The sequence below is a fragment of the Diabrotica virgifera genome, chromosome 4 (assembly GCF_917563875.1).
Source record: "Diabrotica virgifera virgifera chromosome 4, PGI_DIABVI_V3a".
Lineage (NCBI taxonomy): Eukaryota > Metazoa > Arthropoda > Insecta > Coleoptera > Chrysomelidae > Diabrotica > Diabrotica virgifera.
In genome coordinates, this window is record NC_065446.1 from 112,436,424 (window position 1) to 112,462,593 (window position 26,170).

Sequence of the window (26,170 nt, forward strand, 5' to 3'; positions counted from 1 at the left end):
TATTACCGCTGGACAAATATCAATAGGACAGATTCAACATGAGCGATATCTCCTGAACATGTTTTATCAATTAGTATGTTAGTCAAGAGAAGTAATACAGCAGGACAGATTGTAATATTAATTTACTGGTTTCTTTGGGAAATAAAGCCAGAGTTCTATTTTAAAATTAATTTATTAACATTTCGACTTCCACGTCGAAAGTTGAATGAAATTATTTAAAATTATTCCAAAGAAAACAGTAAATTACATAATTATGACACAAGGAAATAGCTTCAGAACTTTGCAGCATTACTGAAAAAATGTTATTTAGAAGAAAAGGAACATTAGAGAAACGTTCTTCAACGAATAATAGCGACCATTAAATTTTTGTCCAAGAACGGTCAATCCTTTTATGGTTCAACCACGAAATTATTTACAAACAAATTTACATATTTATATACAGTGTGTCGCATTTAAGATGAAAACAGCCCTATATTTTCACTATCAAAATAAATACAAATTTGAAGTTTTGCACAGCCATACAGGCTGATTTTTCACATTTTTTAAGATAATCGTCTGAAATTTAAATTTTAAACGCAGCCTACTGCGACTCCACAAACATTTTAGATATTTTGCTTCGCGTTTGAGATATCGGGAGTTATTTCTGAAAAAGTTGTCCCAAATATTATTCTAAACCCACATAACAAATTTCACGACAACATTCGCACTTTTGTTTTTTCATTATTTGTAGTCAGGGTTAAGACCCTAAAACTTAAAATTGGTTGCTCCGAGATGCATCTCGTGACAGCTGAGATGAATTTAAGGGTCCTGACTGCAAATAATGAAAAAACTAAAAGTGGGAATTTTGTCATGCAATTTGGTATGTGGGGTTAGAATAAGATTTGGAAGTACTTTTTTAAATTTAACTTTTTCCGATATCTAACGTGAAGCAAAATATAGAGAATTTACGCTGTTTGTGGATTCGCAGGAGGCCGCGATTAAAATTTATTGAGTATTAAAAAAATGTGAACCTTCAACCTGTATGACTGTGCAAAACTTCAAAATCTGTATTTATTTGACAGCCGAAATATAGAGCTGTCTGTACCTTAAATGCGACACACTGTATTTAAATGTATTTAAACAATGATTAATTATTAATACAAACTTAAATTTCTGGTGCAACTATATTTCTATTAAATAATTAATTCTATTCAAAAAGTTATTATTATTATTAAATCATAATTAAGGGCCCGAAAATTGTGTAGTGCCTCGGGCCTGATTTGAAGTAAAATAGGCTCCTATTCAGTTAACCCGGCATCTGCCACGTGGGGTGCTACCAGCACCCCATAACACATTTTTATCAAATATTTGGTATTTCAAGTTTGGTAACCGAGCTGTGCGTCATAGTAGCTTTCTATAATATTATATAACATAGATGTGTTAGTGTTTGAAGTCGTTATTTAGTATCATTCTGAATTTATAGCTCTAAAGTCGAATTGGGGTGTCATCATCTGGCACTTTAAGTTTTAAATCTTTTTTTATATTTTTGATAAACAGGTCAAATTTACATTTTTTTATTGAAATAACTGATTTAAATTATTAATATAGTCTCTATACTCACTAAGTCTTAATTTTTTAGATATTTTACTTGACTTCATTTATTATGGCTTGGTACTTGCTAATTTGCTTATAACACCTTTTTCATTTTATTTTTTAACTTTTATAACATATTAGTGGCTAATAAGTTAATAAAACATGTTTTTTTATATTCTTGTGTTACTCAACACATTATTTTGTTTTTTAAACAAGTAGATCACAGAAAATTTTTAAGGGGTGCTGTTAGCACCCCACGTGGCAGTTGGCGCCTTGCAAAGCCACGTGGAAGGTGCCAGGTTAAGGATTATAAATTCAACGTATAGTAAAAATAGATCAGTTGAGAAAGGCACTCAACCGAAACAAGTGTAGTGACTAGATAAATTGCAATAAATTTTAGGAAGTAATGAAAAAAAAAGTCATCAGTGTTTTATTGTTACATAAGAATCACACTATGTGACAAACCAACTTCTCGAGTTATTAGGCCGATGAATAAAAATTAATATAATAAAATAAATAAAGAATATTAAATTTCTGGTTCTCCTTTTTTTCTTCTGTTGCCGGAGGCTACGCAGCGTATAAGCATTCATACTGTTGGATTATGCATAAGAATTCTTATGGCTCGTTTTCACGCTATGTCTTATTTTAGGTTTTGTGTGGTATGCAAAACGTACGACAAAACGTACGTTTTGTCCAGTGTATAATATGGCCTATAAACAGCAAAACGTACGTCTTGTCGAATCGAAAAATGTATAGGGTTTGTCCTATCACAGAAAACATACAATAAGACGTAGCGTGAAAACAGCAAAACGTACGTCTTGTCGAATCGAAAAAATTAAATCCGCTTATTGACAAAACGTATGTTTTGTCGTACGTTTTGCATAACATACAAAACGTACAATAAGACGTAGCGTGAAAACGCCGCTCTATTTTGCTCTTCTCATTATTGTACCTACTGATGTTAGATATGTCTCACCAGAATATTATGTATTTTAACCATGAGTAGATATAGTTTGCGACTTGATCCTCTCCAACATTCAATTTTACCCATTAAAATGGTCCTTAATAGATTATATTTGTCGCCTCTTAATAGATGTCCAAGATGTGAGAGTTTAGCGGTTTAACAATGTTTAGAAGCTCTCTTTAGGTTTTAGCCCTTCTTAAGACTTTTTCATTTGTAATACGGTCGACCTATGCAATTTTAAGCAATTTTCTTAGACACCACATTTTGAACGCTTCAATCCGATTTGGCGATCTTACTTTAAGCTACCGTACATTATTATTGGCCATATCTAAATACTAATCTACAGTAGTTTCTTGCTGACAAAAGTAGTTATTGAATTTGTTAAAAGAATTTTTAGCTATTTCTACTTATATTTTGACTTCTTTGTCGCAATCCCACTTACTGTTTAAGGTAGCTCCAAGCGATTTGAATTTCTCAACTCTGTCTATAAGTTGGTTGTTTACATTCAACTGTATGGGATTGTCTAATGATTGCTATATGAAGAAAATTGAATGCATTGCCAAATTCGAGTTCACAATCATCCTTTGTTGTAAGGGAATGGCAATATACTTCACTTGTTATGTAACCCCATATAAAAAAATCTTTAACAGAGCTGTTACTTCTGGTGGTCACCATGAAGTTTTATTAATTCAATGGAGATGTTTCCAGGTACTGCGGTTTTCACGTTTTTCATTTCCTTTAAGGTTCGTCTTATCTCCCCCATACTAATTGGTTGTATTTTTTGTATTTCTCTTTGTCTATTGGTCTGTTCTGAAGTCTCTTTACTTTAATTCGCAATCTGGTCTTGCTTCTGTTAATGGGGATTTGCAATATTTTCCCACTCTAACATACTTCTTGGGTTTCATTCCCCTGTTCCTTTGTGATCTTTTTTGAGGTTTTCTATTAATTTTCGTGCTTCAGGTACTAGAGTTCCACAGATCTATTTATTTTTTTACATTTTTGTCCGACGCTTCTCTTTTTCTTATGGTCAAATTTTTGTTAACTTCCCTATTCCATTGTATGTTTTTCAGTCATCTGGATTTTTTGTTTGTAGCCACATTAGATAGGCTTTCGTTTTGGTGTCTAGCAACTCTCTTATTTCTTGTGATCACCACTTCGGATGTTGGTTTTGAATATTTTCCTTATAGCATATGGCGTCAATGGGAAACACTAAAAAATTGCCTACTTGTTCCATGCGAAGAGATATTTAAAGAACCGGTAAGAAAGAGAGACAACTGGATGACCGACGAGATACTCGGCATGATGGACCAACGGAGACAAGCCAAGAACAAAGACAGTCACAATTACAAAATAATTAACAATGAAATCAGAGAAAAGATAAGAGAGACAAAACAAACTTACTATGAGGAAAAATATAAAGAGATAGAAGATCTTCAGAACAAATACTATCTATTCAACCTGCATAAAAAGGTTAAAGAAATGGCAGGGCTGCAAAAAAGAAACCGCAACACAACTCTTTTAGACAAAAATGGAAACACTATTATAACGACTGACGAAAAGCTAAAACGATGGAGAGAATATATGGAAGAGCTATTCGACGACGAAAGAGGAAACCTACAACACATATCTTTCGAAAACAGAGAAACAAGTAATGAAATTAAAAAGGAAGAAATATTGTATGCACTAAAAAACACCAGTAACGGAAAAAGCCCGAAAAAAATGAGTACTTAGATGTCCTCTTAAAGCTCTTTAATGAAATTTATCAGTGGGGTGACATACCCAATGAATGGTTGACCTCAACATTTATTTATCTCCCAAAAAAGAAAAATGCTACATAATGCACCGACCACCGCACCATAAGCCTGATGTCTCACACACTTAAAATGTTTTTAAAGATCATTCATAAACTCATTTACCAAACAATTGATATGGATATTGAAGAAACCCAATTTGGATTCCGTATAGGCGTAGGTACCCGTGAAGCTCTCTTTGCATTCAACGTACTAATCCAGGAATGCTTGGACGTGAACCAGGATATGTACGTCTGTTTCGTAGATTACAACAACCCTTTCTATAAAGTCCGCCACAAACAGCTAATGGATGTCTTCAAAGCAAAAGAATTACAATTCGATGACCTTCGAATTATAACAAATCTATATTATAAACAGCAAGTACACATACGCATTAACCAACACACATCAGAAGAGTTCGAAATTAAAAGAGGAGTGCGACAGGGGTGTGTATTATCACCACTACTATTCAATGCATACTCTGAAGAAATTATGAAAAGAGCTCTTGAGGGTGAAACAGCAGGAATAGAGGTAAATGGAACGCCAATTAACAACTTTAGATATGCGAACGATACTATCATAATAGCAGACAACCTTAAAGACCTCCAAAAGCTAATGAACAAGATAGTTGAGTATGGAGAAGAATATGGATTATCAATAAACATCAAGAAAACTAAATTTATGAGGATATCAAAACCCAAAATAATGACGAAAGCCTGACAATTAAAGGTAAAACTTTAGAACAAGTAGAAAACTACAACTATCTTGGCACAATAATTAATCACACAAACGATTACAACAAAGAAATCAAAGTTCGAATAGAGAAAGCAAGAACTGAAATTAGACTTGAGAGTTAGGCTGGCGAGGTGTTATATTTTCTCGGCTCTGATTTACGGGATAGTAGCATGGACACTTAACACATCGACTACTAAAAATGGAAGAATTTGAACTGTAGGTGTATAGAAGAATCCTGAAGATATCATGGACCGAGCATATAACAAACAACGAAGTCATGAGAAGAGTCAACAAAAGACTGGAAATATTGGATACCATCAAGACACAAGAGCTGCAGTACTTGGCGCATGTTATGCGTAATGAGGTATACAACATACTTCAGTTGAATATACAGGGGAAAATCCAGGGCAAGAGAAGTGTAGGAAGGAGACGAATCTCGTGGTTGCGTAACTTGAGGGAATGGTACGGATGCACATCAACCGAACTATTCAGAGCAGCAGCATCTAAGATCAGAATAGCCATGATGATTGCCAACCTCCGTCGCGGAGATGGCACGTGAAGAAAAAGATATGGCCTCTTGTACTGCATTATGCATACAGTATTTAATGGATAATATGGTTCCTCCTATATAGAATAATTCAATAACGGACTTAGCATAAACACATCAAAGACAAAGTTACTTGTGGTGAATAAACAAGTAGTCCAGAAAGCCACTGCGCATCCGCTAGGAAAAATATTCTAATTCGGATTTTTTGCCCAATCTTACTCAAAAAGAACTCCTTTTAACAAATTTGCATGTTGCCAGGACCAAAAGGTGGTCAAAAATTTTTTAAACGTTTTTTTTTTTTGTTTTTTTCCTAAAATTATTATTTTTGCATGGAAAAAAGTTTTTTTAGGTTTTTTGGATCATTCCAAACAGAAAAGGTCTTTAGTGACTTTTCTCTAAAAATGGGAGTTTTTGACATATAAGCGATTAAAAATTGAAAAATTGCGAAATCGGCCATTTTTAACCCTCAAAAACTATGTGAAAAACTCAAAATTTGAATGTTGCCAAGGTAGGTAGATATTCTTTAAACATCGATTGATGAAATCCCGAAGAGTTTTTTGCAATACAATATTCAAAACTCCTTTGTTTTTAATTGCTAATCAAGTGTGCGCGACACTATTTTCCACCGACAGTATGGTGCAAATGAAAGGAATAAATTCACATAAAATCACTTTTAGAGAAAAGTCACTAAAGATCTTTTCTGTTTGGAATAATCCAAAAAACATAAAAAAACTTTTTTCCATGTAAAAAAAAATAATTTTAGGATAAAAACAAAAAAAAAACGTTTAAAAAATTTTTGACCACCTTTTGGTCCTGGCAACATGCAAATTTGTTAAAAGGAGTCCTTTTTGAGTAAGATTGTGCAAAAAATCCGAATTAGAATATTTTTCCTAGCGGATGCGCAGTGGCTTTCTGGACTAAAGACCTATTACAAAAGTTAACCATTTTAAATACCTAGAATGTGAGATAAACGAGCCACTAAATCCTGATGGAGTCTTAAATAGAATAGGTCAAGACGAAGGTGACTTGACAAAGATGATCAAAAAGCGGAAACTTGAATATCTGGGGCATAAAATGAGAGATAGCAGATACTGGATACTGCAGTTAATACGCAACAGAAAGATCAAAATACAAATAGGAATTCTATGTCTCCATGGCTTCGAAACCTTCGTCAATGGCCTATCAACAGTTGAATTGTTACATGCCAAGCAAGATCGGCAACAATATCGGCAAATTGTCTTGAAAGCCACCCACACCTCAAATTTGGTCAAGATACTCAAAGAAGAAGACAGCTACATCCTTTGGCTCAATTGCTCTTTGGTATACCGCTGCACATTTGCATATTATTATAGTTACCGACTTTTTCGTTACCGTTACTTTTAAATTTATTTCCGTCAGGACACAGATATCGATTCCTTTTTTTTTTCTATTTCCAATATCACTTCCTTTTGTGTATTTGATAATATTAATACTCAATATAAAACTATAATTTATTAGTTGACTCCCGGAACTACTTACTGATAACAATTTTTTTCATATTCAGAAATAGCTTAACAACAACATAACTAAAAATTTTATTCCACTACAGGTTCGTTCTAAAATAGATATCCAATCAATGCATATCCCCTTGTGATTAATAGAAAACTTGTAATTGTATACTTACAGCATCGTTGTGGTTCCAGAATATGAAGGCTGGCGGCTCGGGACTGTGTCGAACGACGCAGGTGAGGTTAATAGTGCTACCACGATCGATGAACAACTCAGGCCCGCCCACGATTTCTGTATCTGGTTCTGCAACAACAACAATCACAAACGAATTAGATTTAAGCGTGACACCAGATGATGCCTATATATAAAGCACAGACAGACGAAATTGCCTGGATATCCCTTAATCTCTAACCTCTATAAACAGGCTTTTTAGTTGAATGATATACACAGGTTAATATTTTACATACAGGATGCAGACAAAAAAGCATACTGAAAATAATTGACGTAGATAAAAACTTAGTTGTATGCAAAATTTGTATACAAAAGTCAAAAGTTAACCTTCAAGAGGGCGCGTTGTCGTAAATTTTACGACAAAAACTTGTGATTGGGCCCCCGCTCATATCACACGGTCTAGCGCATCGAGTTTCTGGATTTGTGAAGTTCAGTATGTTACCCGTGTTCAGCTGCCCCCCCCCCTCACTTGCAAAAATCAAAAAACAAATAGCCCTGATTTATGAGCTATTTATGAGCTTTCATATTCCGCAAACTAAAAATTTTGAGCTCGTTCCACTGAGCAGGAATTTAATACTTTAGTATATAATACCACTACTTAAAAATAGGAATATTGAATCGGTTTTTGCGGCAGAATTACGAGCTATTTATGAGCTCTTGAAATTATAGTTTCGATTTCTGAGCTCATCCCCTTCACCCCCAAACAACCCTTTAATTGATTTAACTTAAGAGAAAAATGCCGAGAAAACTTAAAATACATTGTATTGCGGATATAATTCCTATAGCTTATATACTCTAAGAATAAACTATTAAATCACGTGCATTTCGATTATTGAGCTACAACCCTTTCGCAAGAAAACCACCCTATCTTTCCGGCTTAAGAGAAAGTTGTACTTAAAATGCATTAAATTAATTATTTGGCGACTACATATCATTTAATAATTTATAAGCTTCCAAATTACGCGCATTTAGATCAGTAAATTGCAATTTATTTTGTATAGTGCAATCACTGAAGGTAAAAATTAACGATCACCTTCAATTTCGGTGAACCTTCATCGATTTTCACGAAAATTGGTCAGTGGTTAGAGGATACGTCAAGACACAAAGGTTACATGGTACCACCTTGCGCCTTTACCCTGATGGTGGATACCGCTCCTTCTCGGGGGTGAAAATTATTTTATAAAAAATAATTGCACAAATCAATAAAAGAACCAATTAAAAGCAAAATTGATTATATAAAGTTACTAAAATAAATCAATACTTTTTAAGTTATTAAAGATCAAAAATTTTAATTATTCGTGAAAAAAAAATGCATGTTTTGAAGCGGTTTTTCGTAAATCACTGAAAAACTGTAAGTTTTTATAAAAAAGTTAATAGTAGTTTAATTCGTATAGCTTATATTCTAAGAATAAACTCTTAAATCACGCGCCTTTCGATTATAGAGCTACAACCCCTTCGCAAGAAAACTATCCCATGTTCCCGGCTTAAGAGAGAGTTGTACTTAAAATAATTTAAATTAATTATCTGGCGACTACATATCGTTTAGTAATTTATGAGCTTGCAAAATATACGCATTTCAATTATTAAATTGCCATTTTCTTTCTATGGTGCAGTCACTGAAGGTAAAAATCAACTATGACCTTCGATTTCGGTAAATCTCCATTCATTTTCACGAATTGACAATAACAACTTCACCCCTTCTCGGGGGTGAAAATTACTTTATTAAAAATAACCCCACAAATCGAGAGAGGGACAAATTGAAAGCAAAATTTGTTATATAATGTTATTAATAAATCATTACTTTTTGAGTTATTAGAGATCAAATATTTTAATTTTTGTGAAAGAAAATGCATGCTTTAAAGCGATTTTTCATAAATAACTCAAAAACTGTAAGTTTTTACAAAAAAGTTTTCATCCCTAAAATTGAAGCTAATAAAAAATATAATAAATTGCTTACTTGAAAAAAACCCTTTAATGTTAATTCAAAGTAAGTTATTGGTAATTAAATGTATATTTTTTTTGCGACTGTTCAAATCTAAGGATTCAAGCTTAAATAACGGGAAAGAGATGCATTTTATAACACTTTGGTACTAAATACTTGTCGAAGTATTTAGAAATACCTATCAAAAATGAGCTCCAGAAAAAGTTGATAGCATCAAAATCCGCTCAACAATTTTCGTGAAAATGAATGGAGATTTAGCGAAATTGAAGGTCATAGTTGATTTTTACCTTCAGTGACTGCACTATATAGAAAGAAACTGACAATTCAATAATTGAGGTGCGTATATTTTGCGAGCTCATAAATTATTAAAGGATATCTAGTCGCCAAATAATTCATTTAAATTATTTTAAGTACAACTCTCTCTTAAGCCGGGAATATGGGATGGTTTTTTTGCGAAGGGGTTGTAGCTCAATAATCAAAAGGCGCGTGATTTAAGAGTTTATTCTTAGAATATAAGCTATACGAATTAAACTACTATTAACTTTTTTGTAAAAACTTACAGTTTTTCAGTGATTTGCGAAAAACGGCTTCAAAACATGCATTTTTTCACGAATAATTAAAATTTTTGATCTTTAATAATTAAAAGTATTGACTTATTTTAATAACTTTATATAATAAATTTTGCTTATAGTTTGTTCTTTTATAGATTTGTGCAGTTATTTTTTATAAAATAATTTTCACCCCCGAGAAGGGGCGGTATCCACCCTCAGGGTAAAGTCGGAAGGTGGTACCATGTCATCTTTGTTTCTTGAGGTATCCTCTAACCACTGACCAATTTTCGTGAAAATCGATGAAGGTTCACCGAAATTGAAGGTAATCGTTGATTTTTACCTTCAGTGACTGCACTATATAAAATAAATTGCAATTTACTGATCTAAATGCGCCTAATTTGGAAGCTTATAAATTATTAAATGATATGTAGTCGCCAAATAATTAATTTAATGCATTTAAGTACAACTTTCTCTTAAGCCGGGAAGATAGGGTGGTTTTTTTGCGAAGGGGTTGTAGCTCGATAATCGAAATGCACGTAATTTAATAGTTTATTCTTAGAGTATATAAGCTATAGGAATTATATCCGCAATACGATATATTTTAAGTTTTCTCAGCATTTTTCTCTTAAGTTAAATCAATTAAAGGGTTGTTTGGGGGTGAAGGGGATGAGCTCAAAAATCGAAACTATATAATTTCAAGAGCTCATAAGTAGCTCGTAATTCTGCCGCAAAAACCGATTCAATATTCCTATTTTTAAGTAGTGGGGGGGCTGACTCAGACCCCCCCCCACTAAAGTATTAAATTCCTGCTCAGTGGAACGAGCTCAAAATTTTTAGTTTGCGGAATATGAAAGCTCATAAATAGCTCATAGATCAGGGCTATTTGTTTTTTAATTTTTGCAAGTGGTGGGGGGGGGCAGCTTAACACGGGTCAGTATGTTCCTAAATTAACAACGTATCGGGTGTACGTACGCACAGATGTTTGGTATCGATAAAATTTTCTGGAAAATGGATCCCGACACTAAAGACTTATACTAGATTATAATGAACCCAAAGGTGAAGTGGACACTGTAAATAACATGTGTGTTGGTTACTCGGCCTCTAGTATAAAAACGAGATGGCGTGTGTAATGTTCTACTTGTTCTTCAAGTGCCATCTCCGCGACGGAGGTCGGCAATCATCATAGCTATTCGGACTTTAGAAACGGCTGCTCTGAGAAGTTCATTTGATGTACATCCGTACCATTCTCTGAGGTTGCGCAGCCATGATATTCTACGCCTCCCTGTGCTTGTTTTTCCTTGGATTTTCCCTTCGCAATGAGTTGGAGCAAGTTTTATCTCTCTCCAGGTGTAATGTGACCAAGATATTGCAATTTATAATCTGGTTTTGATTGTATTTAAGACTTACATTTTTTACTGACCTTTCTCAGAACCAAACAAAGAGTTTGTGACATGTTCTGTCCATGATTTTTAGAATTCTTCTATACACCCACAACTAGAATGATTCCAGTTTTTTATTGATGCCAAATTCAAGGTCCAAGCTTCCATTCCGTAAAACAAAGTCGAGAACACGTAGCACCTAGTCAACCTTACTATTAGCTCTCACTTCAGATCGTTTGTTCAGAGCATTTTTCTCATTTTGTTAAAAGTAGCTCTAGCCTTTTCTACTCTAATTTCAATTTCCTAAAAGTAATCATTTGTGAAGTTGATTAATGTTCCTAGATATGTACCAAACATCAGACTGGTGTTTCTCACCAACTGGGCATTTTAATGAGTAGAACACGAAGAACATGTCAAATAACAGGAATCATGTTGGTTAGTAAAAGCAATCTGGTTTTTAATAATAGCAGACTGCTATTACTAACCAATACGATTCCTGTCATTTGACATGTTCTTCGTGTTCCACTCATTAAAATGCCCAGTTGGTGGGAAACACCAGTCTGATTTTTGCATGACAGTTCAATGAAAGGATAACAAATTAATTGGATGTTCTGACCGACAAAATACATGGGATCTACATGGGAAATACAATGTTTTCGTAATCTAACTCTCCAAATTTTTAAACTGTTCCACAATTAAAACTTCCCCTGTTCCAATGTTCCCGTACATCAAAGTTTGTTCGACTATACACCGTTAAGCTATTAACAAATTTTCAGCTTGCTAATATTCAACTTTTTTTGGTACGCGGGATCCAGGCCTATAAGAATCTTCCTGTATAACCGGAAGTAGCAAACATTTGAAAATATTTTCGATAAACAGACCACTCTTCAAAACACCTTAATTCCAATTTTCATGATAAAGTTATCTTTAGATCTCGAAATATTTTTAGTTGGGTTATCTGCTTCACTCTTTATATCTTTTGATAATAATTACTATGAATAATTGATGCGATTTTTTGTGACGAAATAAACAAAAAGTTGTTAGAAATATGTAGACAACTTAAATCCAAAACAGCAACACCTTTTTTCGATGTCGTATTCTGTTTACTGAAAACACAGTCCATTAAGGTGATCACCGTTTTAAGTTGATCCTCTTATTTAGATTGATTGCATGAAGTAGTTGACGGTGAGGACTCACTTCGACTTTCATACAAAATTAATGAAGATGAATTGGATTCTTTACGCGTGTAAATATTTTCCGCAATCTTACAATCGAATCGACATAAATCAAATAGCTGTTGTAGCTTGGCTATATTACGATGATGTTTAAGGAGTAAGTAGCGGTTTGGGAATAAAATAAAGACCAAAAGTTTAAACCTATCTTTAGATTCATTTAATTTTATATATGTTACGGTCAATGATGTAAATTGGACATTGACGTTAATGGCCGGGCATTGTCGTGAATGTCCACTTTCCTTGGTTATTAACGACAATGCCCGGCCATTAACGACAATAACCTTAAATATTGGCCAATGTTGTAAAAACTTAACGAAAAATTAGATTTTTCATCAATAACCGAGAAATAATGACAGTGACCAGCAGCAAATAACCAATGTTGATAAATCGAGCCTCAGAAGCCAATCGGTGAAGTCAATAAGTGTTTAAAATGAGATACTAAGATGTTTCTGAAAGTAGTTGCAGATATATAAGTAGTTATCATCATTCTCTTTGCCTTATCCCTATGCGGGGTCGGCTTCCCTAATTGCATTTCTCCACACAATTCTATCTTGGGCCATATCAATGTTAATCCCCTTTACCAACATGTCCTGCCTTATCGTCTCCCCCCAGGTCTTCTTTGGTCTTCCTCTCCTACTCCTTCCAGGAATCTGCACTTCAGCTATTCTTCGTATTGGGTGGTTAACGTCTCGACGTTGAACATGACCAAACCATCTTAACCTATGCTCTCTCATTTTGGCATCAATTGGTGCCACACCTAGACTTCCCCTAATATACTCATTTCTAATTTTATCCTTCTTTGTCACTCCACTCATCCATCTAAGCATTCTCATTTCCGCCACATGCATTCGCTGTTCCTCTTTCTTTTTCACTGCCCAACATTCAGTTCCGTACATCATAGCTGGTCTTATGGCTGTTTTATAGAATTTTCCCTTCAGCTTCATTGGAATTTTTCTGTCACACAACACACCACTCGCTTCTTTCCACTTCATCCATCCAGCCCTAATTCTACTGCATGCATCTCCATCTATTTCTCCATTACTCTGTAATACCGATCCTAGGTACTTAAAACTATTGCTTTTTACAATCATTTCACCATCCAAAGATACCATTTTATTTGTAGTAGCTCCATCTTTAAATGAACATTCCAAATACTCTGTTTTTGTCCTACTAAGTTTTAAACCTTTTTCCTCCAGAGCTTGTCTCCACTGTTCCAGTTTTTGTTCTAAGTCTCTTTCACTATTTCCTACTAACACGACATCATCAGCATACATTAAGCACCATGGAATGTTACCCTGTATTTTCGCTGTTATCTGGTCCAAAACTAATGAGAATAAATACGGACTAAGCACAGAACCTTGATGCAATCCTACTTTCACATGAAATTTATCAGTCTCTCCCACACCTGTCCTAACACTAGTCGTTACTCCCTCATACATATCCCTCACAATCTTTACATATTCACCAGGGACTCCTTTCTTATTGAGTGCCCACCACAGAATCTCTCGAGGAACTCTATCATATGCTTTCTCAAGATCAATGAATACCATATGAGCGTTTGTTTCTTTACTCCTGTATTTTTCCATCAACTGCCTTATAGTGAAAATTGCATCTGTTGTTGATCTACCCTGCATAAAGCCAAATTGATTCTCGGATATTTCGGTCTCTTCACGTATCCGTCTATCAATTACTCTTTCCCATATTTTCATGGTGTGGCTAAGCAGTTTTATAGCCCTGTAGTTTGTACATTGTTGTATATCTCCCTTGTTTTTGTAAACAGGTACCAGTATACTGCTTCTCCATTCGTCTGGCATTTGTCCAACTTCCATAATTCTATTAAATAGACCTGCTAGCCACCTTGTTCCTGTCTCTCCCAATGCTCTCCATACTTCCCCAGGAATATCATCTGGTCCTACCGCTTTTCCTTTCTTTATTTTTTGAAGCGCTTGAGCCACTTCCTCATTGGTTATTTTGGTGACCATTGCTGCTACTGTCTCCGTTGACTCTACAGGCTGTCTGTCAAATTCTTCATTTAATAAGCTGTCAAAGTACTTTCTCCATCTCTTTTTGACATCCCTTTCGTGAACTAGTATTTTATTATTTTCATCTCGGATACATCTAATCTGATTAAAATCTTTTGCTTTCTTTGCTCTCTGTTTGGCTATTTTATATATCTTCGTTTCGCCTTCCCTGGTATCAAGTTGATCGTATAGGTTTGAATACGCTTCTGCTTTAGCTTTTGCTACTGCTACTTTCGCTTCCTTTTTGGCGACCATATAGTTTTGAAGATCTATGTCCGATCTGGTTTCTTGCCACTTTTTATATAATTTTCTCTTCTCTTTTATTTTTCCTTGTACTTCATTTGACCACCACCAAGTCTCTTTATCTTCAAACTTCTTTCCTGACGTTTTCCCAAGTATTTCAATAGCCGTCTCTCTAATAATATTGGCCATTTTTCTCCAAATTGTGTTAGGGCTTCCTTTCATGTTCCAACATATTTTTTCTACTATTCTTTCCCTGAATAGACCTTCCTTCTCATCTTTTAGCATCCACCACTTGATTTTTTGTGGTCCTCTCCGATATTTTTGTTTAGTTTCGCTTTTTACTTCGATGTCCAGAACAAGCAGCTTATGTTGTTGGCTTACTGTCTCACTAACTATTACCTTGCAGTCCTTGCATTCACGTATGTCTTCTTTCCTTATCATGAAGTAGTCTATTTGGGATTGATGTTGTCCACTTTTGTAGGTAATAAGTTGAGTTTCTCTCTTTTTAAAGAATGTGTTAACAATCGCCATATCCAATGCTGTTGCTAATTCTAGCATGTCATCTCCAGCTTCATTTCTAGTTCCAAAGCCTAATCCCCCATGTATTGTTTCATATCCTGTCTTGGCTTGGCCCACATGTGCATTGAAATCACCTCCTATTATAACTTTCTCCTCCGCTGGAATATCACTCAGTATGTCTCCCAATTGATCATAGAAAGCTCTTCTTTCATTCTCACCCAGACCTGTTTGAGGAGCATACACACACACAACATTCAATACCTCTTTATCAATTACAAATTTCACTGACATCATTCTATCACTCGTTCTTACAACTTCTACTACGTTATCTTTCATTTCACTATCAGCAATTATACCAACTCCATTTCTAGTGTTACTACTCCCTACATACCACAATTTATATCCATCACCTAGTTCTTTCGCCCTTTGTCCTTTCCACCTAGTTTCTTGAATACAAGCAATTTGAACTCTTCTTCGTTTGAGCGCATCCACTAACTCCAGACTCTTACCTGTAAGACTACCAAGATTCCAAGACCCTATCCTGATTTTTCTAACCTGTAATGGTGTTCCCCCTGAGATAGTCCTCACCCGGAGATCCGAATGGAGGCTCATTTTACTTCCGGAACATTTTACCTCAGGAGATGCCATCATTTCAGTATAAGTTTTTATTTCGTTTGGAGAAGGTCTTTTCATTATTATGGCCTGAAAAGATTTTTGGATATTTGATGCCTGAATGCCTTTTCTATCAGCACCATACCCTGCCCTGTCCTGCACGTTTAGCCAATACACCACCAATGCAACCAAAGTGCAGTATTACCCCACACCCGCCTGCATTTTTCTGTATAGGCCAGGATCCCTACTGTAAGGACTGCCCTATAAGCCAATGTATTGTTGCCCGTATCCCGCCACTAGGAGGCACGTACTTCATTCGGGATACATATATAAGTAGTTATTAAAAACAAATAAAACGTCTTTATTTATCATAATATGGGTAACATATTCATAAATACAAACAAGGAAATAATAATATTTTTATATACAGTATGATGCAAATGAAAGGAATAAATTCGTTATTTCGTAAACCGGCGACTTTAAGGAAAAATCCCGAAACAGGTCGATTTTTATTTTTAAATTATGATATTTTGGCATATATGGCATACTAGTGACATCATCCATCTGGATGTGATGACGCAATCGATGGTTTTTTAAATGACAGTAGGGGTCGTGTGCTACCTCATTTGAAAGGTTATTCAATTATCTACTCCGTAACATAAACACTTACATAGTTAATTATAGAGGGTGTCCAAAAAAAATTTTTAAATTAAATTATTTAACAAAAAAAGAAGAATGTATGTAATTCATTTAATTCAAAATACATTTTACTGCTGTCATGAATCAGAAAAAAATATTTATTTTACAAATGAACAATGGTTTTTCGCTTAAAATAATGTTTAAACTTCCCAGAGGCAGATGGCTGGCGGGAGCTGGCTTGATCATTAAATTTCATTCTATAGTGCTTTGTTGTTTTTTTAGCACCCGGTGTTCTTAAAATAAAACGAAGATGCAAGGCAAATAAAAAACTGTACTATCAAAGTATATGCAAAGAAATTATGAGACATGATAAGAATAATCAGCCGAGAGATCTATTTAAAAAAATACGCTACTTTACAAGAGACTTCAAAGCCAGAACTTGGGCCATTGAAGGCAACACTGGAACTCTGAGAACAAACAGAGAAGATATAGCAGAGGTATGGAGATCGTATTGCAGGGACCTATATAAATATGATCAATGCCAAGAACCTGTTAACCAAATCTCTGACGAGGTAGAAGAAGAACCTGATATACTTGAAAATGAAGTAAGACTCGCGATCATTAAGCTAAAATATAATAAAGCACCAAAGCTCAAAGCCACAGAAGAAACTGGCGTAAAATTACTTCATCTACTCTGTACCCAAATATGGCAATCTAAACAATGGCCTGAAGACTGGACAAAATCTACAATAACAACAATTCATAAAAAAGGCAGCTTCCATAAATGCGACAATTATAGAACTATTTCTCTTATATAACATGCCAGTAAAATAATGCTACATATAATCAATGAGAGACTAAAAACTTCCCTTCAAAGAGAAATTCCACAAGAGCAAACTGGATTTACCAAAGGTATAAGTACTCGAGGACACCTGTTGAATATAAGACAAATAATCGAAAAATCTAGGGAATTCAATATTTCACTGTACATATGCTTTATAGATTATCGTAAGGCGTTCGACAGGGTCAAGTGGGAAACACTTATGGCGAATACTAAAAGAAGTAGGCGTACCTCAACACCTTAATTCACTTATAACTGAACTATACGAACACACTACTGGATCAGTTAAAGTTCTTGACACACTTTCAAACGAATTTCATCCAGAACGGGGTGTCAGACAGAGATGTATACTATCTCCGCAGTTATTCAATATATATGGAGAGCATATTATGAGAAGAGCACTTGAAGGATGGGAAAAAGGCATCTAAATAAATGGTCATAAAATCAACAACCTACGTTTCGCAGATGACACAGCCCTTCTTGCAAATAGTCAAGCAGAGCTGATTGATCTTATACGACTGGTTGAAAACGAAAGTCAAATATTTGGTCTGCAATTAAACATATCAAAGACAAATATCATGATAGTGGATAGACTACATAACAATCATCCACACATAACCACAATTGATCGCTTTGAATTTGTGAGCTCATACTTATATCTGGGATCATTAATCACAAACACAGAGTCACTACAAGAAGAAATAAAACGTAGATGTGATCTAGCAAAAGTTGCCACAGCAAAAATGACCACAATATGGAAGGACTGTCAAATTTCAAGAGCGTTAAAGATGAGATTGATCAATTGCTTAATATTCCCAATACTGACCTATGGATGTGAGTTTTGGACCCTGAGAAATTCGGAAAGAAGAAACATAAACGCCACTGAAAAGTTCTGTTGGAGACGAATGCTACGAATTATTTGGACCGACCATGAAACAAATAATTCAATTTTAAGAGAGCTTAAAGTTAGCCAACGACTCTCCAGTAAAGTCCATCTCCAACAATTAAAATACTTTGGACATGTTATGAGAGCAAATACAGAAAACATGGAAAAACTCATTATACAAGGAAAGGTGGAAGACCGAAGATCACGAGGAAGATCCCCAACAAGATGGATCGATCAAATTACGGGAATATGCAAAAGACTTATGCATAAGTTAAAAGAAATGACCAGAGACAGAGATCTTTGGAGACGGACAATACACGACATCACGTCGACCACTACACTCCCTCCGGGGGGTCAGGATTGAAGAGAGAGGGATAGTTCTTAAAATATTTTTCGCTTCTTTAATTTCAGTTATTCGGCTATTGTATTACAGTTTAAAAATGATTTATTGTCATCACGTTTTGACTTGACCATTAAGTTTATATAATTAATAAAACGAGTGAGCACATCGTTGATATCCATGATAACACTTGTTAAATAAATTTACGAATAATTAAAGCACGAAAGCAATACAAAATATACATAGTATACATGAAGTAAACAATAGTAAACCTACACATAACCTATCTTTTAGTTAAAATATCAACATTGACCGATTAACAACGGGCATTGTCGACATTGGCCGGGCAATGATAGAAATGTTATCAAGAATTTAAAATTATGATCAATGTCCAGTTTCTATGGACAATAACGTTAATATCCGGCCATTGTCGACAATTACCAATTCAACCGGCCATTGTCGATATTGGCCGACCAATAACGTTATTGGCCGGATTTATGTCATTGTCCGTAACATATACATTTGCTACACTTATTCTAAGATCCGAATCTAGGTCGAACTTCACCCATCTTTTTGCCGGATGAAACATTTTTGAAATGAAAACTTCTTTAGGGACGTTGTGCGATTTTTGGATGGGGGAAAAAGCATTGAACTCGCGACCGTCATCGCGACCGTCATCGCGACCGTCATTGCGACCGTCATCGCTTATGCTATAATATTATGTGTATGTATATTGTATATGTATATATAAATTGTGTAGAGGTATTTAAATTTAAAATAAATGTAAAACCTATTTTAGGATGAGGAAAAAGGATTGATTTCGCGACCATCATCGCGACCGTCACCGCTTCGGCGAAATAAATTTTATACATATATAGGTATATTATGTGTATGTATATATAAATTGTATAGAAGTATTTAAATTTAAAATAAATGTAAAACCTATTTTAGGATGGGAAAAAGGATTTATTTCGCGACCGTCATCTCTTCGGCGAAATAAATTTTGTACGTATCTATATTATGTGTATGTATACATAAATTGTATAGAAGTATTTAAATATAAAATAAAAGTAAAACCTATTTTTGGATGGGGAAAAAGGATTTATTTCGCGACCGTCATCTCTTCGGCGAAATAAATTTTGTACGTATCTATATTATGTGTATGTATACATAAATTGTATAGAAGTATTTAAATATAAAATAAAAGTAAAACCTATTTTTGGATGGGGAAAAAGGATTTATTTCGCGACCGTCATCGCGACCATCATCTCTTCGGCGAAATAAATTTTGTACGTATATTTATTATGTGTATGTATACACATAAATTGTGTAGGAGTATTTAAATTTAAAATAAATGTAAAATCAATTTTGGAATGGGGAAAAAGGATTGATTACGCGACCGTCATCGCGACCGTCATCGCGACCGTCATCGCGACCGTCATCGCTTTGACGAAATAAATTTTGTACGTATATTATTATTATGTACGTACAATAATAGTAGGTAATATTATTGAAGTGAAAACTTCTTTAGGGACGTTGTGCACTTTTTAGACGGAGAAAAAGTATTGAATTAGCGACCGTCATCGCGACCGTCATTGCTTCGACGAAATACATTTTTGAAGTAAACACTTCTTTAAAAATACTGTGCACTTTTTAGATAAGGAAAAGTATTGAATTAGCGACCGTCATCGCGACCGTCATTGCTTCGACGAAAATAAATTTTTGAAGTGAAAACTTCTTTAGGGACGTTGTGCCCTTTATAAATGGGTAAAATGTATTGAATTAGCGACCGTCATCGCGACCGTCATTGCTTCGACGAAATACATTTTTGAAGTAAACACTTCTTTAAAAATACTGTGCACTTTTTAGATAAGGAAAAGTATTGAATTAGCGACCGTCATCGCGACCGTCATTGCTTCGACGAAAATAAATTTTTGAAGTGAAAACTTCTTTAGGGACGTTGTGCCCTTTATAGATGGGTAAAATGTATCGAATTAGCGACCGTCATCGCGACCGTCATTGCTTCGACAAAAATAAATTTTTAAAGTAAAAACTTCTTTAGGTAAGTTGTGACCTTTTTAGATGAGGAAAAAGTATTGAATTAGCAAACGTCATTGCTTCGACAAAATAATTTTTGAAGTGAAAACTTCTTTAGGGACGTTGTGCCCTTTTTATATGGGGAAAAAGTATTGAATTAGCGACCGTCATCGCGACCGTCATTGCTTCGACGAAAATAAATTTTTGAAGTGAAAACTTCTTTAGGTACGTTGTGCCCTTTTTAGATGGGCAAAAAGTATTGAATTAGCTAACGCCATTGCTTCGACGAAATAATTATTGAAGTGAAAACTTCTTCAAGGACGTTGTGCCCTTTTTAGATGGGGAAAAAGTATTGAATTAGCGACTGTAATCGCGACCCTCATTGCTTTGACGAAAATAAATTTTTGAAGTGAAAACTTCTTTAGGGACGTTGTGCCCTTTATAGATGGGTAAAATGTATTGAATTAGCGACCGTCATCGCGACCGTCATTGCTTCGACAAAAATAAATTTTTAAAGTAAAAACTTCTTTAGGTACGTTGTGACCTTTTTAGATGAGGAAAAAGTATTGAATTAGCAAACGTCATTGCTTCGACAAAAATAAATTTTTAAAGTAAAAACTTCTTTAGGTACGTTGTGACCTTTTTAGATGAGGAAAAAGTATTGAATTAGCAAACGTCATTGCTTCGACAAAATAATTTTTGAAGTGAAAACTTCTTTAGGGACGTTGTGCCCTTTTTATATGGGGAAAAATATTGAATTAGCGACCGTCATCGCGACCGTCATTGCTTTGACGAAAATAAATTTTTGAAGTGAAAACTTCTTTAGGTACGTTGTGCCCTTTTTAGATGGGGAAAAAGTATTGAATTAGCTAACGTCATTGCTTCGACGAAATAATTATTGAAGTGAAAACTTCTTTAGGGACGTTTTGCCCTTTTTGATGGGGAAAAAGTATTGAATTAGCGACCGTCATCGCGACCGTCATTGCTTCGACGAAAATAAAATTTTGAAGTGAAAACTTCTTTAGGGACGTTGTGCCCTTTATAGATGGGTAAAAAGTATTGAATTAGCGACCGTCACCGCGACCGTCATTGCTTCGACGAAATAATTTTTGAAGTGAAAACTTCTTTAGGGACGTTGTGCCCTTTTTAGATTGGGGAAAAGTATTGAATTAGCGACCGTCAGCGCTTCGGCAAAATAAATTTTTGAAGTGAAGACTTCTTTAGAGACGTTTTGCACTTTTTCGATGGGGAAAAAGTATTAAAATAGCGACCGGCATTGCTTCAACGAAATAAATTTTTGAAGTGAAAACCTCTTTAGGGACGTTTTGCCCTTTTTAGATGGGAACAAAATTGAATTAGCAACCGGCGTTGCTTCGAAGAAAATAAATTTTTGAAGTGAAAACTTCTTTAGGGACGTTATGCCCTTTTTAGATGGGGAAAAAGTATTGAATTAGCGACCGTCAGCGCTTCGGCAAAATAAATTTTTGAAGTGAAGACTTCTTTAGAGAAGTTTTGCACTTTTTCGATGGGGAAAAAGTATTAAAATAGCGACGGGCATTGCTTCAACGAAATATACTTTTGAAGTGAAAACCTCTTTAGGGACGTTTTTCCCTTTTTAGATGGGAAAAAATTGAATTAGCGACCGTCATGGCTTCGACGAAAATAAATTTTTGAAGTGAAAACTTCTTTAGGGACGTTGTGCCCTTTTTATATGGGGAAAAAGTATGGAATTAGCGACCGTCAGCGCTTCGGCAAAATAAATTTTTGAATTGGCGACCGTCATCGCTTCAGCGAAATAAATTTTTGAAATGAAAATTTCTTGAGGAACGCTGTGCACTTTTTGGATGGGGAAGAAGTATTGAATTAGCGACTGTCATCGCTTCGGCGAAATAAATTTTTGAAGTGAAAACTTTTTTAGGGACGTTGTGCAATTTATAGGTGGGAAAAAATTATTAAATTAGCGACCGTCATTTCTTCGACAAAATAAATTTTTGAAGTGAAAATTTCTTTAGAGGCGTTGTGCACTTTTTATATGGGGAAAAATATTGAGTTTGCGACCGTCATCACTTTGCCGAACTAAATTTCGTACGTATATATATTATGTGTAATTACATGATACTAAAAATAACCAGATACTATCTTTCCGTAGCCCAAATACGTCCGAGTTCGCGCATGATGACGTAACTGGAAACCAATTTGAATTTGAATTCTTGTTAAAGTTAAAAGGGATTTGTATGCATTCTGTCATGAAATTATTCAGTTAGAAAAATAATATGAAACGACTTTTTGTGTCATTTGTTTATAAAAGATATCTCACTTTTACAAAGATAAAATATAAAATACACTTATCTTACAACCGCGAACGATTCAAACTAATCGGACGTTACGAACCATTACGAACGTGCCGGTCTCCAGTTATGTCACGACTCCCCCTCCCTTTAGGATGCGCAATATATTATCTTCTTCTTTATAGTATCATGTGTATGTACACATAAGTAGCATAGAACGTACCAAATGCGTATATAATATAGGTATAGCACTTATTTTCGGATGGGGAAAAAGCATTGAGCTCATAATTTATATACTATAAAAAGTTTTCACTTCTGTCGGCACTCCCATGAGTGCTTTAATTTTTTTTTATTAAATTTCATACATAGACAAATAGGACTTGCATGGGTTTACTATTAAAAAGTATTGTCATAGCTATCCTTAAGGCCCTGATCGACAGGTGAGTAAAACCGCGGTTTTGTATCTCGTCGGGAAAGCTCGTCAGTGTATCATTGCAATACCGCGGTTTTATATACCGGTGAGCCTGGCTCGCGGCTCGTCAGTTTGTTTTATTTTTTACCCGGCTAGTAGCTCAAAACCGCGCGTCGATCACGGCTGGCGAGCCGAGCCTGCAGTTTTCGGCGACCACTGCAGTAAAAGGACGTGCGCGCGAGTTTTTAATAATGGATATGCGAACTCTCAGGCGCGATTTTGTATTGGAATTTATACTAGACTGTCCTTTTTTATTGAAATCTACATCTCCATAGAATAAAAACATAGAAATTCGACTCTCCGCATATGTATGTATTATATACCGCAGCTGTTAGAGATCCTAAAAAATATGAACTGAACGCAAATATAGCCGATGTCAAGCAAAAGATTAGTCATTGCGAGCTTCCTACAGGAAATAACGTAATAAGGTTACGGCAAACATTAGAACAGGCTCCGGAATTGAAGATTATCTGCCATAGTTATGGTAGTATCTATGCAATAGTATCTGTCAAAATTATGGTATTATAAGGATCTTGAATTTCTCAACGATCAGGCTCGCTAGTCGATCAGCACTAACGACCCAAGTAGCACCGAACGGGTTTATTAAGTATTTTAAGGATGCAAAACTATAGAATAAAACTAAAATTAAAACTAATTGGTTTTTAAGTAAACCTTAAGGTTGCAATAAAACCGCTTTCAGCATAAAAGGACCCACACTGAGAAAGGTCAATAAAACCAAAAATAAAAACTTTTTAAAACTTTGTTTTCTTAAGGAACTGGTTTTAAAGCTGTTGTACAGTTGCTTTTAAAACCATGTTAAAAGACACTTTAAGAGCAGGCAGTTTTATAGTAAATCTAAAAAGTTTTTTTAAATGGAGACTTTTAAAGACAATTTACCATATTAAATGATCCTTTAAACCCATATACTCCATATCGGCAAACAAATTTTTACATGGGTTATGATAGGTAGATACGTATTTGTAACAATAAAATAATAAAACGTACTTGGTTATTTCGGAGTGTCAAGGTAGAAAAACACTCGCGCACCCAACTTTATTGATAATGTTAACAAAAATAGGCCTAAATAACTCACGAGCCCTCAAATTTCTGACTTTTGGCGATTAAAAAATAATAATAAAACAACTTGTCGAAACCCAAAAGACTCCATTTTCAAACAAATAAATGTTTAAAAATAATAAAATCTTTGGATTTCTTAGGTCGGAAACAGATTCTCTCTTATACCTATTCCCCATCCTTCTAAAATTTGCAAGGAATAAAGGGTGATGAATGCAGAGACATGGGGAGTCTATATAGTTGCACTCCACAACACATCAATTCACCGAGGCAAAGATCAACAAATCTGTTTCCTAGTACTCAATACGTGAGTAAGAACGTAGGTAGATAAAGGCATTATTTTTATTTTCGATTCAGAGATCATTACCATCTTTCTATGTACCATTTCGAACTCCTTAGTTCTCATCAGGAAAGCTACCGTAATGATGCTCTGTTACGGTATGATGAGCATCATTACGGTAGCTTTCCTGATGAGAACTAAGGAGTTCGAAATGGTCCATAGAAAGATGGTAATGATCTCTGAATCGAAAATAAAAGTAATGCCTTTATCTAATAATAAAACAATTTAAACCCGAAATGTTGTTCTGCAGTTATTTCCTTGTGGCATTTTTATAATCAACTAATTTTAATAGGAATAAGCCACAATTTTACCAAAAAATTATTTTATTAACGTTTCGAAGCACAAATCGGGTTTCGTTTTCAAAATACAAAATACAGTAGTATTTATATCTAAATATTCATCATATGTTGGTATGCCTATTTCATTATCTCTAATGTCTTCCATTGTGCCTCCTTTCTATTTTGGGATTTCTATGCATCTATATATTTCTGTGAAGTGTGTTTTCCATGATCTTTTGTCAATTTTAACTACTGGTCTGACTTTTCTTTGTGAGCTTTTAGGTATCCAAATAATTTGGCGCTGTCTTTCCTATTCTTTTCTAGGCCCTTTAACAGCTTTTCAATCCACAGTTTTTTTGAAGTGAAAACTTCTTTAGGGACGTTGTGCGATTTTTGTATAGGGGAAAAAGTATTGAATTCGCGACCGCTATTGCGACCGTTACTGCGACCGTCATTGCGACCGTCATCGCTTATGTTATACATTAAGTGTATGTATATATAAATTGAGCAGAGGTATTTAAATTTAAAATAAACGTAAAACTTTTTTTCGGATGGGGAAAGAGGATTGATTTCGCGACCATCATCGCGACCGTCATCGCTTCGGCGAAATAAATTTTGTACATAGGTACAAAATGTAGATGTAGGTATATTATGTGTATCTATATATAAATTGTATAGAAGTATTTAAATTTAAAATCAATGTAAAACCTATTTTAGGATGGGGAAAAAGGATTTATTTCGCGATCGTCATCGCGACCGTCATCGCTTCGACGAAATAAATTTTATTATTATTGTTGTTCTGGAGCTATTTCCTTGTGGCATTTTTATAATCAACTCTTTTTAATGGGAAATAAGCCACAATTTTACCAAAAGCAATGATTTTATTAACGTTTCGAAGCCCAAATCGGGTTTCGTTGTCAAAATACAAAATACTACTAAAATAAACAAAAATGTTGTTGCTAAGTAAAAAAATTCTTCTAATAATTTATTTAACCTGACCCATTTATATTGGCAATTCAGACATATATTGTACATTTTAAAGTAGAAGACTTTAAAATGATATCGCCAATATTTATGAGTTGCGTTGCTGCGACGACTTTACTAAAAGATAGTTCATTCGATTACATGAAATCAATCCCAACTCAA

General features: G+C 34.8%; 1 protein-coding gene across 1 annotated transcript in view; it reads right to left on the minus strand.

The window, feature by feature from the left end:
* Nucleotides 1-26,170, minus strand: part of LOC114334283 (lachesin-like) — a 665,400-nt gene that overhangs the window by 223,282 nt on the left and 415,948 nt on the right. The window contains exon 3 of the mRNA XM_050649290.1: nucleotides 7,272-7,399. Within this exon, the coding sequence (XP_050505247.1) occupies nucleotides 7,272-7,399 (128 nt within the window). The remainder of the gene's footprint in view (nucleotides 1-7,271; nucleotides 7,400-26,170) is intronic.